The sequence below is a fragment of the Nyctereutes procyonoides genome, unplaced genomic scaffold (genome assembly GCF_905146905.1).
Source record: "Nyctereutes procyonoides isolate TBG_1078 unplaced genomic scaffold, NYPRO_anot_genome, whole genome shotgun sequence".
Taxonomy (NCBI): domain Eukaryota; kingdom Metazoa; phylum Chordata; class Mammalia; order Carnivora; family Canidae; genus Nyctereutes; species Nyctereutes procyonoides.
Genome location: NW_026575047.1, coordinates 33,481,013 through 33,495,470, shown reverse-complemented (window position 1 = coordinate 33,495,470; position 14,458 = coordinate 33,481,013). Strand labels below are relative to the sequence as shown.

The window sequence follows — 14,458 nt, the reverse complement described above, 5'->3', positions numbered from 1 at the left end:
CTTAGTGTCTGGCTCATGGGAGCGGAGGCTGGTGTTCATGAAAATCTTTTCACAAAGATAGGAAGACCGGGACGCTTTGCACACTGGTGCCCATAGAGGGAGCGCAGTGTGGGGGCTCAGAAGCCTCCTCTCCAGGGCCCCACCTGCCACTCCGAGACTCATGAGGGGCCCATGGCCAAGCCTTTTTGCTCAATTCCAGAGTGCATGCCTCCTGTGACCCCATGATGCTTAACCAATCCTGGCAGCCTCATGACAACACTTGTTACAAATATGTACGAGGCATGACGGCTTTTAGAAGTACAAGGTAGTCAATTATGTCTGCAGCCTTCTGCATCAAACAGGCCAGAACCAGGTGACACAGAGCTGGCTAAGGATGATGCGCATGGATGGAGGGTCCTGTGTGTGGGCTCAGGAGACACAGCATCCCCTGCCAGGGTCCCGCTGACAGCCCAGGACCCAGAGTTCTTAGCGCTCAAGCAACACTCAGGAAATCTCTTGCTGTTACAAACAAAGGACTCTGGCTCCAGTGGGTGCTGGAGAGATGAATGGGAAATATTTCTATGTGATCCCAGTGGAGGAAGACAAAACCACAGTCATGGCCAACAGGCCAGGGCCCCTGTAGGGCAAGGGCTCCTGAGGCTCAGCAGGCAGTCTCACGCCTCTGAATCCCAGGGCAGGGCCCAGAGCCGTGCCCACATCTCCCGGGACAGCACAGCATCCTTCAGTGCACGGGCACCAGACCTGACTCCAGGGCAGCCTCTCCAAGACCTCGGGCTCCGCTCACCACAGGACCTGCCCTGCGCCTGCTCCCTAGCTCCCTGCAGGTGCGGGTGGGTATTGAGTGGGGCCATTCCTGTTGAGTTCCCTTCATCACATCACAGAGCCGGGCTGGAAGACAGACTCCTGACAAGGGAGGTAGGTGTGAATGAAGACTCCACGGCATGATAATTACATTATATAGATACTGCAAACCCTCCTCCTGGACTCACACTGAGTAGCTTTGTGCACGTGGGCCATGGGACATTTGGTCCAACTGTGACCATATGTGGTGGCTTTGGCTTTGGCGGGACCTGTGCTGGGTCAGAAGCTGGAGGCCTTGGGCTAAGTGTGTGGTCTTCACGCTCTCTGGAATGTTCAGTGCCACGCGCAAATGTCATTCCTATTCCTAAAGCCTGTTTCTCCCATTTGCAGAATGAGGGGTTGGGCATGATCCTGGAGAACCTTTTCATTTGGAGCATTGACCCCCATGTGGCCTCTCCCCCATTTCATGGTCAGTGGCATAAAACCCATTCATACACGGTGCTTGATGAGGTTCATGGCAGACTGACCTCCCTGGAGACTGAGCATAATTAGACTCATCTACAAGCACCCCCCTGCTCCCCACCCCAGCAAAGCTACGTGAATTATTCATGTTCTGTTTTCAATCTAATTGCGCTCTACCTGTCTGATGGGCTTCTGTTCAACCTCCAGTCACACCTTGACAACTAAGTTTGCAGACTAGGGAGGTGGAGAGAGGAGTAGGTTGTGTAGGGAGGAGGAGGAGGATGACGATGACGACTCCCCTGGTGCCACAGCCCCTGACTGAGCATGAGGGATTTTCTCCAGAACAGTAGGTTGAATGGTAGCCCCTTAATACCTATCCGTATCCTAACTCCAGAAACTGTGAATGTGGCCTCATTGAGAAAAAGAATCTTTGTAGAATATACTGAAGCATCTTTAAGAGGAGGCCATCCTGGGTTTCTGGAGTGGGCCCTAAACCAGTGACAGGTGTCCTTCTAAGAGACCCCCACAGAGGCCACGTGACCATAGAGGCAGGCTGGAGTCAGGTGGCTGCCAGGAAGGCCTGAGGCCACCAAGAGCTGGGAGACGCAAGACAGAGCCTCCTGGGTAGCCTCCAGAGGGAGCACAGCCCTGCCAGCATCTGGACTGCAAACTTCTGGACTGCAGAACTGGAGGAAATTTCTGTTGTAAAGCCACACAGTTTGCAGACATTTGTTCTGGCATCCACGGGAAACTCAGACACCAGGCTGCTTCTGGGAGCTGGCCAGCAGTGGCGTGGCCATCGTACTAGTAGCCTAGTGCTTCTGGTTGACTGCCCACCTTCCCAGTCTGTCAGGGTCACTGCTGCAGCACCCAGCACACAGCAGGGGCTTCTTAGGACAGCTGCTGAGGTCAGTGAGCCAATCAGCCTGTCCTCATGGGTCCCTGTGACCCGGGCCAGGCCGGGGCAGCTCAGGAAGAGTCACACCCATCTCAAGGGTAAGAAGCCATTAAAGTGGAGACGAACCTGGGCTCAGGGAGACGCCAAGCCAGGGGAGCAGGGTGGGGGTCCTTTAGCAGGGGGCTGTCACTGACAAGGGACATTAAAAAAGCCATCACCCTGCAGCACACAGGACGCCTTGCTGCAGCCACATGAGTGCTCAAGAGCGCTACTCATGGGGTTTCTGCAAGGTTCTTGGGAAGGTCGGATTCCCCACAGTGCCTTCCTTAGGTCCCCACTGCACTCTGCTCATAGACCTGCTAGCACTGAGCTTTTCAGGCTGCAAATACTATCTGTCCTGTCTGCTTCACTCATCTGAGTGCGGGCAAAATCGTGTTGCCATTTATACACCTAACTCCAGCCCAGCACCTGGCACCTATATGCACCTGATATGCCCTGTGGGATGGCCACGATCACCCTGCTTCACATCTGTGTCTTGTTCCAACCTCTCCACCTGCAAGTAACATGCACCCCATCCTGTGGATGGGGACGTGGAGGCTCAGCAAGGAAAAGCCGCTCCTTGGGACTTGGCAGAGGGTCCCAGCCCAGGACTGGCTAAGCTGGATTCTAGAGCGAGCAATATACCCACTATGACAGGGGCAAAGCAGAGCAGGGGTGGGAAGTGCAAACCCCAGCCCCTGACAGCCTGAGTGGGCGGAGAGGGGTGCCGCTCCCTGGAGCACTAGTCTCAGGGGAGGTCTCTGGCTCCTCCCGGCTCCTCTCCTGCCTCCTGTCATACAATAAATCCCTTTACCTTCAGTGTGAATGGGTGCTCTAGATCCAGGGCAGGTAGATGTCTATAAAAGGCTAGAGAATAAACATTTTAGGCTTAGCAGGCTCTAAGCTCTCATCTCCACTCACCAACTCTGGTGCTCTATTGCAAAACAGGCACAGACAACATGTAGGTGAATGGGAGCAGCGAGTGAACATAAAATACCAAGAGAGGCGTTCGGGGCCCTAGGGCTGTACTTGGCTGGCCCCAGGCCTAGAAGAAGGACTGCAATCTTGCTTTTGTCACAGCAGTCTCCCTCCTTGATCCCACACAGTACCAGGGTATAAAGCAGCCCTCCTGGCCTGACCCCACCCCCTGCCGCCAGCATGAGGCCATCTTCCGGTGCCCCCTGTACCCTGTGAGCTCCAGGCCTTCCCTGGGGGAGTCCGCAAAGCTCAGAAACAGGCATTCATCCCATCCTGGAGCAAAGTCTGTGGCTCTTGCTGTCAAGGACACTGGAATGTACTCCAGGCGGGCCTTCTGCAGAGTCATCAGGTTTGCAGAGATTTTTATAGAAACTCCTTCATCTCCTGCTGCCAAAGGCATGGCCTGATGGCCTGAAGCCAGCCAAGGTCACATCGGCATGGAGCACCGATGTCAGCCCTCAATCCCTGGGCTGCAAGCCCATGAGGCCCCACCCGGAGAGCCCCTGAAATGTCGGGGAGAAGGTCACAGGACCTCCAGTGGTCCCATTCTTCTGAGGTTTCCCTCTGAGCTTCATCTCCCCTACCTGAACAGGGGGTGGGCACAGGTACACAGGGCCATCTCTCATCCTTGGCCAAATTTCCCCTGGCCATGAAACAAGTCAGGCACACGAAATGAATAAATATCATTGGTTTGTTTGGGAAGGAGTTCAAGTGAGAAGTGGGTATGGAAACCATCCCAGAAACATCAAAGAGGTACACAAATATTAACTAACATCACAACAGGCTCTAGTGGCAGCACCACAACAGATGATGCTATAAAGATGCAGCAACTAACTGAGGTTGGAGACACAGTCTAACCTTCAGAGAGCTGTGGAGGGCAGCCCTGGACCCCACATCTATGGGCCAGGCACCTCGCATCCCTGTGGGAAGGACTACCTACGCTCCACGCCCATGGGTGCTCCACAGGGCTGGCAAGTGACGTGCCAGGGACCACATGCAGAGCCCAGCAGAGCAAGGATAGAGTTCTGGCTTCCTAACTCCCAGCCACTGCTCCTCCCTGTACTCCCTCTGTTCTGGAGTGAGAGCATCTCCACACAATATATACAAACCCCCAGGCAATGCTTCTGGGGCACCCTGGACTGGCTTGTGGCCCTGCAAGGAGGGTACTAATAGCATGGAGGGGAGAGTTCAATGATGAGAAGGATGCAGCCTTGGGCTCCATTGATTGGACTGAGCAAAGCATGGTTTATCTAGATGTCTCGGCAGGAACACGCTCTCAGGATGGGGGAGGCGGTTACCATGGTGACCGAGCAGCCACCACATGAGAATGGAGGCAGCTCCGCCAAGGACCACGCCAGAGAAGCCTTCTCACAGGCTCTCCAGGGACACTGGGTGCAAGTACCCCAGAAGGCCTCCAGCACATGGAGATAGTCCTGTTGAGGCATAGCCGGCAAAGCTGCCTCTTTTTTCAGCAAATTTTTTCCAAAAGATGACCTGGTTACAAAGATGAGCTAGAAGTACTCTGGCCAAACCCTATCGGATCCTGTAAAGAGCTTCCTGGCAACCTTTGCCTCTGTATGAATTTGCTAGGGGTTGCCACAACAAATGCCATAGATGGGCGGTTTAAACAAAAAGTTATTCTCTCCTAGTCCTGGAGGCTGGAAATTCAAGATCAGGGTGTCAGAAGGTTGATGTCTTTGAGGCTTCTCTCCTGAGTGTGTAGATGGCTGTCTTCTCCCCGTGTCCGGACATTATCTTCCCCATTATGGGTCCTAACCTCCTCCTCTTGTAAGGTGGATTAGGACCCATCCTGATATTTGTTTCACCTTAATCACCTCTTTAAAGACCAAATACCATCACATTTGAGGTCCCAGGGTTAGGATCTCAACATATATATTTTGGTGGGACACAACTCAGCCCATGACAGCCTCTTTCCCTTCTCTGCTCAGAGCCTTACTAACTATAATGGTACCATCCTGCTCGGGGAGGATGCAGTCCTGCTCAGAGAGAAGAGCCAGATTGCTGGGACTATGTGGGGCCATGAAGAGGGGCGATCCTGTGTAACTACTCACCACACAAGCCCACGGAAGCCCTTGTGGGTCTTCTCCATGCGGTGAGCCAGTCTACCCGTCTCTAGCACAGCCAGCTTATGTGATTCCCAAATACTGAGCCAGAGAAGAGAGTACTCAGTTCTGAGTCACAAGGACCGAGGCTTGAGGGTCTAGCCCCATCAACAACAGCTGTGAGACCTCCAGAAAACTTCTCAACCTCCCTGCACTTTGCTTTTCTCATCTATAGAATGGACTGATAAAATCCATTTGCAGGCCTATGATGAGGATTAAATGAGATGACATAAGTCAAAGGCCCTCACAATGAAAATAAATAAAATGACTTAGACATTTATTTTTTTTTAAGTCCCTAGAACACAGTTAGTACTTTTAGCAAGAATTAAAGTTCATTAAATCAGAAGCAGAGTCTTTCTCTTCCTCTGGAAAAACAGGAAATTAAGCAGATTGCCAAAGGAACAGTGTATTCCCCTCTCCTGAAAAAAAAAAAAAAACCCAAGGACTTGAGGGTTTATGCTGAATTGTATGCTTTGGCTCCTAAGATCTGGGAGAGAAACCCCAGACAGGACGGAGCAGGACGCACACCCAGGTGGCTGTCTTCTAATGGTCACTGAGAAAGGGCAAACCAGAGCCCATCCTGACCTCCCCATAACCAGGGCTTCCGGCCCAGCAGTGAAGCCAAGAGGCCCACGATGATGCTCCGGGAGAAACACACAGGGTACATGGGATGGGATTTTTGGGGAGGCCCTGAGCTGGTCTGGAGAGTCAGGGAGGCAGGGGCATTAAGCTGAGGACTTACAAGAGTAGGAGTTATCCAGCCAGCTGGAACCCGATGGGGAGAGGGTGGGAGATGAGGTTATGGACTGGGGTCTGGGGTGGGTGGTTAATCTGGAGCATGTCACAGAAATGCCACAGAGGCCTGTCAGGAGGGATCAGAAGCACAGGAGAGTCATGCATTCCCACCACTAGAGGACACAGCAGCCTCACTACCCCCCTCCCCGTGCACCTGGCTGCCTGTGTCACCTGTCACCTCTGTCACCAAACAATCCCCACTCTGGCCTGAAGTGGGGAAAAGCACCCGCTCTCCCTTAGGATCTAAAAGTAGAGCCAGGAAATATCACTGCCCAGTGGGGCTGGACGAGCTTCTCACAGCTTCTCAGGGCTCATCTCCATGCCACCCACAAAGCAGAGAGAATGACAGGACCCCATGACAAGCTGATGTAAGGGCTCGAGGCGCTCGTGCTTGCAGACTGGAGGTGAAATAACAGTGGCTGCTGCAGGGGTTGCCACTCTCACCACTGAGAGGCAGTGCAGCATGACAGTGAAGCGTGTGGGTTCTATTCATGAGAGACACACAGAGAGAGAGAGAGAGGCAGAGACACAGGCAGAGGGAGAAGCAGGCTCCATGCAGGGAGCCCGACGTGGGACTCGATCCCGGGTCTCCAGGATCACACCCTGGGCCAAAGGCAGCGCTAAACCACTGAGCCACCCGGGCTGCCCAAGCGTGTGGGTTCTGCACCCAGAGGGCCTGAGTCTGAATCCTAGGCCCTGGCACTTCCCAGCTGGGTAACTCTGGATAATTACTTGCTTTTCCTGTGGCTTAGTTTCCTCGTCTACAAAAGAGGGATGTTAATAATGCCTACTCCACTGTGTTGTCAGGAGGATTAAAGAGAATTAGTATGTGCAATGTGCTTAGAGCTCTGTTTGGCACCGAGTAAGTGCTCAGGAAGGGGTGACGGGGTGTGTGAGGTGGTGGGGAGGGGGACCCACAACACCAGCTGCCAGCAGAGTCAGCACCAAGGACAGCTGCACGGGCACTTGGGCCCCATTGGAAGCCCGGCCTTGTTGAGCCCGGAAAGCAGCTGTGTGCAGGCAAACAGCTTAACCACAGGCTTTCTGGTGGAAACCAATTTGGGGGATTCAGATTCGGGGCATTTCTGAGCAGATGTTCTTGTTCCTTCTCTGTAGAGTGGTACTACAGGAGAATGGAAAAAGGCAGCCTGTAGGGTGCCTGACAGCGGGTCAGGGCCCGTGTGGGTTGTGTCTATAGCTCATCAGGCCCTGCGCTCATCGGTTACTCCACCCTCTAGGCCCCAGCACAGGAGACACACCTGCACTGAACTGATGAGGAAAGCAAGGCTGGGGAAGGCTAAGTGACCAGCAGGGTCACCTGTGAGTGAACAATGGAGGCAGGCTGGACGCCAGGCTCCAGGACTTTTGGCCATCACAGAGCCTGGCACATGGAGGGGCCTCAGCCAGTCCCTTCCTTTGTTTCCTGCAAGGGGAACATGCCTAGCCTGCAGGCGGCCACGTGCAGACTGGGGTTTGGAGCCTCTGCCCCTACTGCCGCAACATCCCGCCTAGCTTCAGGACCTGCTCTCTAAAATGGCAATTAGAAACTTGCTCCAGACCGAGGCTTGGTGCAATGCCAGCTTCCACCATGAGAAATCGCTCAGGGGGGAGAAAAATCAATTGAACCATCTTCGCAATTCTCCAAGTGCTAAAAATAAAGCAGAGGCCCATCAGCTGAGACCCTCTGTGCAATCTGTTACCTTTAAGAGGCATCGAGCTCCAGAAAAATCACTCAGAGCCGCCTAACTGTCTCAAATGTTGGTTAAAGGACGTGAGAGGTTGTTTAAACAGATGTGGACACAGCGCCAGGGAGGAAAGGGGGCTTCAACAATCAGAGACGATGCAGGGGTTTTATGAGAGCCAGCCTCAAAGATCTGGGGAGCTGCTGTTTAAGGAGGGAAACACGGGCCACCTGCTGGGCCCTGATTACTGCCAGGTCTTTAACGTGCATGATTTCTTTATTCCTTACAAATATCCTTAGGACAAGGTAATAGGCCCATTTTACACTGGGGGAAATTGGTGGCCCAGAAGGTTACACAATGAATCTAAGCACAGATCTGCTAGACCCCAGATTACTGCTCTTTAGGGGCTAGGGTCTCTGAGTCCCCCGGAACCCAGATTTATAAGGAGGTGTCTACATCCTAAGACTACATGGGGACTGGAATCCCTCATCCAAAGTCACCATGTGTAGCCACTCCTAAGCACCTACTATGTGCTGGGCCCTGCATGATGTATGGGGATACAGAGAGGACTCAGACTGGGTACACCAAATCTCAAGGTTTTCACCAGAAAACGGGGCAGGCATCATACTAAGAGATGAGGAAAGCCCAGTGTGACCAGGGAGTGAGGGGCTCTGACAGCCTAGGAGGCAGAGTGGAGAGAGTCAAGATGACTGTGTGAAGGGGGCTGTGAGTGACACTTATGGGCAAATGGGAGCCAGCCAGGCTATGAGAAGGAGAAAGAGCGATCCAGGGAAGGAAGAGCAGAAGGCAGAGCACCCCCTCCTCTCAATCCCCCATAGCATGAAGAGAAACCCAACAGCCCAGAGGTGTGAGGAAGCCTGATGCACAAGAGTCACCAAGAGCTTTAAGCCAGGGCCCCACAAGGTCAGACCAGAGTTCTGCTGAGACGTATGGGATTCAGGCAACGGGCCAGGCAGGAATGGTCTGGCTCCAGCAGGGCCTCTGGCAGGGATGGAGACGAAGGCATGATTCCAGAGCCAGCTAGGGGGAGAAAAAAAAGGGCTTGGCACCTCTTCCCATCTAGCGGGTGAGGGGGAGGAAGGAGGCGCTGCACCATGTGTGTGCCCAGCACACAGAGAGGCTCCATGAGCACCAGGCTCCCCTGCCTCTCCTCTCAGAGCAGCCAATTCTCAAATTAGCAGCAGAAAGGTCCTCTAAGCTTTCTTACTATCTATTCTCATTGGGCAAAACAACGCCCACCTTTTCTTCTTTATTACAAAGGTTTTCCTTTCTCTTAAAACCTTTGCTGGAGATCAATTCTGCCTAGGTGGAAATCGTTGCTATTTCGACATGAGGAGGTGGTGCTGCTGCAGAAAACTTCTGGTGGCTTGGAGATGGAACAGCAGCATTATGGCAAATCACACCAGAAGGCATGAGTCAAAGGGAGGGGAAGCCCCAGGCCCAGACCGCCCCCCCCCCCCAACCACGGGTTTGCACAAAAGGGGTCTCCCAATGCAGAGCCACTCTCCAGCTTGGCAGGCCTTGCCGGCCTCCTCCCATTTTGGAAATGAAACGCCTTTTCTAGTTACTCAGCTGCACAGGACCATCATCATGGCCAGAGCCCATGGTCCTGAGGCCTTCCCTGTCAGGAGGCCGGCCTCTGCGGGGCGGGTGCTGGTCTCTGTGCTGGGGTGGGAGGGGTGACTCTTGTCACTCTGGTGGCCAAGCAACAGCAGGCCCTGGGGAGCTCCCTGGGCCTGCTCTCCAAGGAGCAGGGAACCATGCAACATAGTTCCCTGATGAACTGGTCTCAGCAGGGGAGGTTTCCACAACCACCACGCACCCCTGGGGACTCCTCTCCGCCCCTTCCATCAGCCTACTGGATACTCCCCTTCCACGGGCAGGGGCTGCCTGGAGCCCAGCTTGGCAACCATCAGCGTTCTGCAGTACCCACACTCCTCCACCTCAAGGGCCAGGTTGTCTTTACATTGTGATCAACTACCAACTCACTCGCACAAAATGAAGACGCAGCACACATGTTTTAACACGGAGTTAGGAGGCAGGACAGCAGAGAAGACTCTGGGTTCCCAGGAGGTCCTCCCCCTCCAATGACTGATGTTCCTCTCTCGTCACTAGCCATCTCCTACTCCTAGATTCAGGCACTGTCAGCTTCCTGTCTGCTTATTTACTTGGCAAAACCCCCCATCCTGGCTCATACTCCACCTAGCCCACACCTGCAGCCACAGAGATAAACAGAGCTGGGAAAAATGCACACCCTTGCTCTCCGTGGCCTCATTGCACTTGTCAGCTGCTTGCATGCTGGGTATGTTATTTGTTTACTATATTAATGGTTTATTGTCTGCTGGCTCCAGGAGGGGAGGGCTCTTTATCTATCTAATTCAAAGTCAGGCACAGAGCCTGGTACACAGAAGGTACTCAATAAATACAGCGGTGAATGGCATGCTCTCCAGCATACGGACAGGGCACAACCTGCAGTGGATCAACCCTCTTTTCTTATTCAGGCCTAACTTGTTCCAATGTCCTGTGGCCACCTTGGTCCTAAAGACAGTTATGAGGCAGCCCACTGCTCCACTATGCCACTGCAGCCTGCCCATGGCCAAGCCCCTGCCTACCCATCGCCACCTCTCCTTGGATCTCCTCACTGGGCTCCTGGTCTCTGGGCTTGCCTGCTGGAATCCAGTCCACCCAGGACACACAGGCACAGCTCTCCTACCATCCTTACCCACCATGCCCCGCTATGACATGCCCACTGCAGCTCGTGCTGGTGCTGCCCTGCTCACAGCAAGGGTGATGTCCCTGATACCACCTGAAGGCCCCCACTGGCAGGGCCAAGTTTCTTTCATTGTCCCTGTGTCCCCGGGGCTCAGCATGGGCCCAAGTCAGAAGACATACCAGGAATTAATGGCTGAATGAAAGGGAACAGTAACCCTTACACAGCTGCAAGGCTTTACAGTTTGTAAAGGGCATTTGCAGTGTTCCTAGTCCTTACAGCAGCCCAGCAGTGTCAGTTGGGCAGGGGCTGCGTCCCCAGCCTAGCCTGCGATGGTGGCTGCAGCCGGCAGCCCAAGGGCTGGGCCAACAGCCTGGGGCCAGGCTGCAGAGGTCCGAGCGCGAGTCCCACTCAGCTCTGCTTTGTCAGCCAGTTCTGTCTCCCCAAACCTCTATTTCTGCATCTGCAGAATGGGGTGATAATGCACCACTGCTTCCAGCTTTCATGCCAACATGAAGGCCTTGTGAGATAACGAATGGCAAACTGGTCTGTGCACTGTAGAGTGCTGGGAGGAAGAGCTGAGGACAGCCAGCTGCCGTGACACAAGTCCCATGCCCCCATGCCCACCCCGTTTGCAGATCCGGGGCTCCCACATGACTCATTTTATTCTGCTAGGAGGCTGGTCAACACGTCAAAGTTGGCAGCGGACATTTGCCTGTGCATCCCACCATGGGAGCCCCCAACTGCTGAGGGAGTGCCTGCTTCTTCTGAGGGGACCCCCCGCTACACACTGACCCTCTCCAGCTCTCTTGGCTCAGACCTGGCCAGTCAGAGCATTGCATTCCTCACCCACAGTCACAGGTTCAGAGGGGCCCCTGAGGCCTAATCAGAGCCATGGGGTGCCTGGGGGGACAGTTCACAGAAAACTGGTCTCTTTTCTCTTGGGCTTTATTCTGGGAGGACAAGGCATGTATCACTGGCCCTAATTTGCCACCATGTGGCACCTGAGACGAGCCAGAGCAGAGAGTATAGGCAAGAAGCAGAGAGAACCATCTAATGACATTGTTTCAGCCCTTGAATCCACCTGTGCCTGAAGCTTTATCACGGTCCCTAAGTCAGTAGAGGCCTGTGTTTTGCTTGAACCAGGAGTGATGAGGTGTTCTAAGCCTTGCAACCAAGAGTCCTGATCAACTGAAGCTCTAAGCACCGGGACAGGGGTAGGGCCCACTGGGCTTCCAGCCTGAATGGAGGGCCAGGCAGATGCCTAGCCCAGCCTTCTCCACCACACCAAATCTGAGCTTCCATTTTTTCTAAGTGGCTGCAGCTTCAGCCCCTCCTTGAACTTTTGTGACCACCCCAATCCACTTCCACCCTCCTGGCTCAGAGGGCACCATACCTTTGGGGCAGGAAGGAGACATGCAGAGCACTAGCTCTGTGCTAGGTGCACCCAGGAGGGGCGCACCGAGTGTGTACGACACAGTCCTAGTGGAAAGGGGTGAGTGAGGCTCACAGGGATCCATTACTCACCAAGGTCAGAGAGCTGGAGGGAGCAGAGCGAGACTCCCACAGAGGCTCACACTGACCGCAAAGCCTCACACCCTCCTGCTGGGCTCAGGGAACAGCATGTGCTTGCTAGCTTCTCTGTTCCTCTGAGCCCCAGGTCTCTCTGCCTAGTGGCCTCCAGCCAGTCCCTGGCTCTTGGGCCTCAGAAGCTATTTGCTACCACCTATCTCTGCTTCAAACCCTCCAGACTGCTGCCTCCTACTCCCACACTCCCTCCCAGTCCATCCTGGCTTCTGCTCTGAGGGACACAACCCCCTCCTGACGGGTAAGGCAGCTGCAGTAGCAGGTCCAACACCCTGTGTTGGGAGCTTCTGCAGCAGGAGCTCCCTGGCACCCAGCACAGAGGGGGCACTTGGGGGACCATCGGCTGGCATGAGAGCTCTCAGGTGGGGCCTCCTACCCTGTTCCATTACACATCTTGGGGGGCAGACTTCACAAAGGGCAGTTGAACATAAAGGTTAGAAATAGGGAGTTGGGGCCAGGGAGCCTGGGCTAGACACTTGCTAGACGTAAGCTTTGAGCAGGTCAACTTGGCTCCCTGGGACTCGGTTTCCTCATTTGTACAGGAGGTCATGATAGCACCTGCCTTCTGGGTTGTCGTGAGGGTGATATGAGTTAATATGAACATGTCGATGTCAGGCACAGAAATGCACTGTGTAGGTTTATTATTATTGGTCTGCACAGAGTGACACAGTAGCAACCTGGCTGCTCTGTCCCCTGCGGCCCCTCACAGGTCCATACTTGAGTACCAAGTTCTTCACCAGTCAGTGGGACCTGGAGTCCAGCCTATTGCCCCTAGCTTGCCTAGACATGGGGGACCACCAGGCTGAGCCCTCCTTTGACCCCATATAACGGGGCTTCTGACACCTTTACTGTCTGTCACTCTAAGCCCTGGGAGGGGGGCAGACCCCAAGGCTGCTCATCAAACACTGAAGCCCCTGTCTTGGGCAACAGGGAGGAGGGTCCATAGGAGCCTCTGGCTGACTCTCCCGTGGCTCACCCCTCCTCCAGGAAGTCTGACCCTAGGACTCTATCTCCTTTGTCGTCCCTGATGAGGTCCCATGACAGAGAACACAGCCACTTGGAGAAGGCAACAGGCTGAATACAAGCCTTGGCAGCCATGGCTTTAAAGTTTCATAAATCAGCTCATCAGGATTCCAAATTTGGGCCTCGCTCACTGAAGAAGCTGAACAGAAACAGAAGCCCCCAAGTCGGCTCGCTTACAACCGAGCCAACCAGCCCCACCCAGAAGCACCCTGCCCTGGGAGATGGTGGGTGGCCACTGCTGGAAAGGATACTGAAGCTCCTGTCAGTGATGGCCAGGTGCCACAGGTTGATGCGCAGGTCATCCGCTGACATGTACGTCTCGCAGTCGCTATTGACGGAGATGGAGTTGATGTGGTAGGTATGGCCATTAGCGAAGACTCTCCGTGGGCTCACCTCCACCATCAAATCCATGGGCTTCAGCACAGGTACCTGCAGAGAGGAGGGGGCAGTCTGCAGGATGATGAGGTGATAGGAGGGGGAGTGCAGGGGGGGTAGGTGCCCAGGGCAGGAAACGGCATGCCAGGGCTACATGATCAAAACTGGACACTGGGAATGTGCCAGTAGGCATCCATTCTGCACATGCTAGAAAGAAGCAGTGCCATGTGGCCAATGTCCATCACCCGCTAGCCCTGCATGAAAGCCTGGCCTCCTGGGATTGGCGCTGAGCCTGCTGCATGACTCTGAATAAGCGGCTGAACCCCACTGCCCCCAATTTCCTCACCTGTAAAATGGAATGAGAAAATATCGTGGCAGCACCAGTCAATTATCCACCATTTTTGTTCCCTTGTCACAAGGAGGTGGCTGCCCCGGCAAGAACTACATTTCCCAGCTGGCCATGTGACTAGTTCTGACCAATAGATGTGAGCACAGTGACACAGGGCACTGGTGAGCTGGACTGTTAAGAGGCATGGTGTGCCTTCTCTACCTGCTTTCCCCTTCCACTGCTGGAAGGTGAGGACCCAAGCATTAGGAATGAAGGCCCATGGGATGGAAGGAGCCTGCATCCCTGCAGGAGAGTCATGGGTCAACCAGGAACGCTGATCCTGGACCTTTCTGTGAGTGAGGAATACATTTCTATGTGTTCTGCCCTGCGATGCCAGGGTTATTTGTTACAGCTGCTGTTAGCCTAACTCATACAAAGTCCCCCCTGGAGGGTTGGTGTGACAAGTCCCTGGACAGCACTGGGTACTGTGCTTTTTGCTTTCTTCCACATTCTCTGCCTGGAATGTTCACCCTGTGAACACTTAGTTAACGGACTCCTCCGGCAGGGCCTAGAAGCAATAGCCCCTCAGACGTACAACCTGCCCTGGGAGTGGGGCCCCAGGCCTGCTCACCCCCA

At 54.2% G+C, this 14,458-nt stretch overlaps 1 protein-coding gene across 2 annotated transcripts in view; it reads right to left on the bottom strand.

Moving 5' to 3' along the window:
- The window catches only part of PPP2R2C (protein phosphatase 2 regulatory subunit Bgamma), a 134,915-nt gene that overhangs the window by 28,936 nt on the left and 91,521 nt on the right, over window positions 1-14,458 (bottom strand). For both annotated transcript variants that reach the window (XM_055326033.1, XM_055326034.1), the window contains exon 5: window positions 13,371-13,548. In XM_055326033.1, coding sequence (XP_055182008.1) covers window positions 13,371-13,548 — 178 coding nt within the window. The remainder of the gene's footprint in view (window positions 1-13,370; window positions 13,549-14,458) is intronic.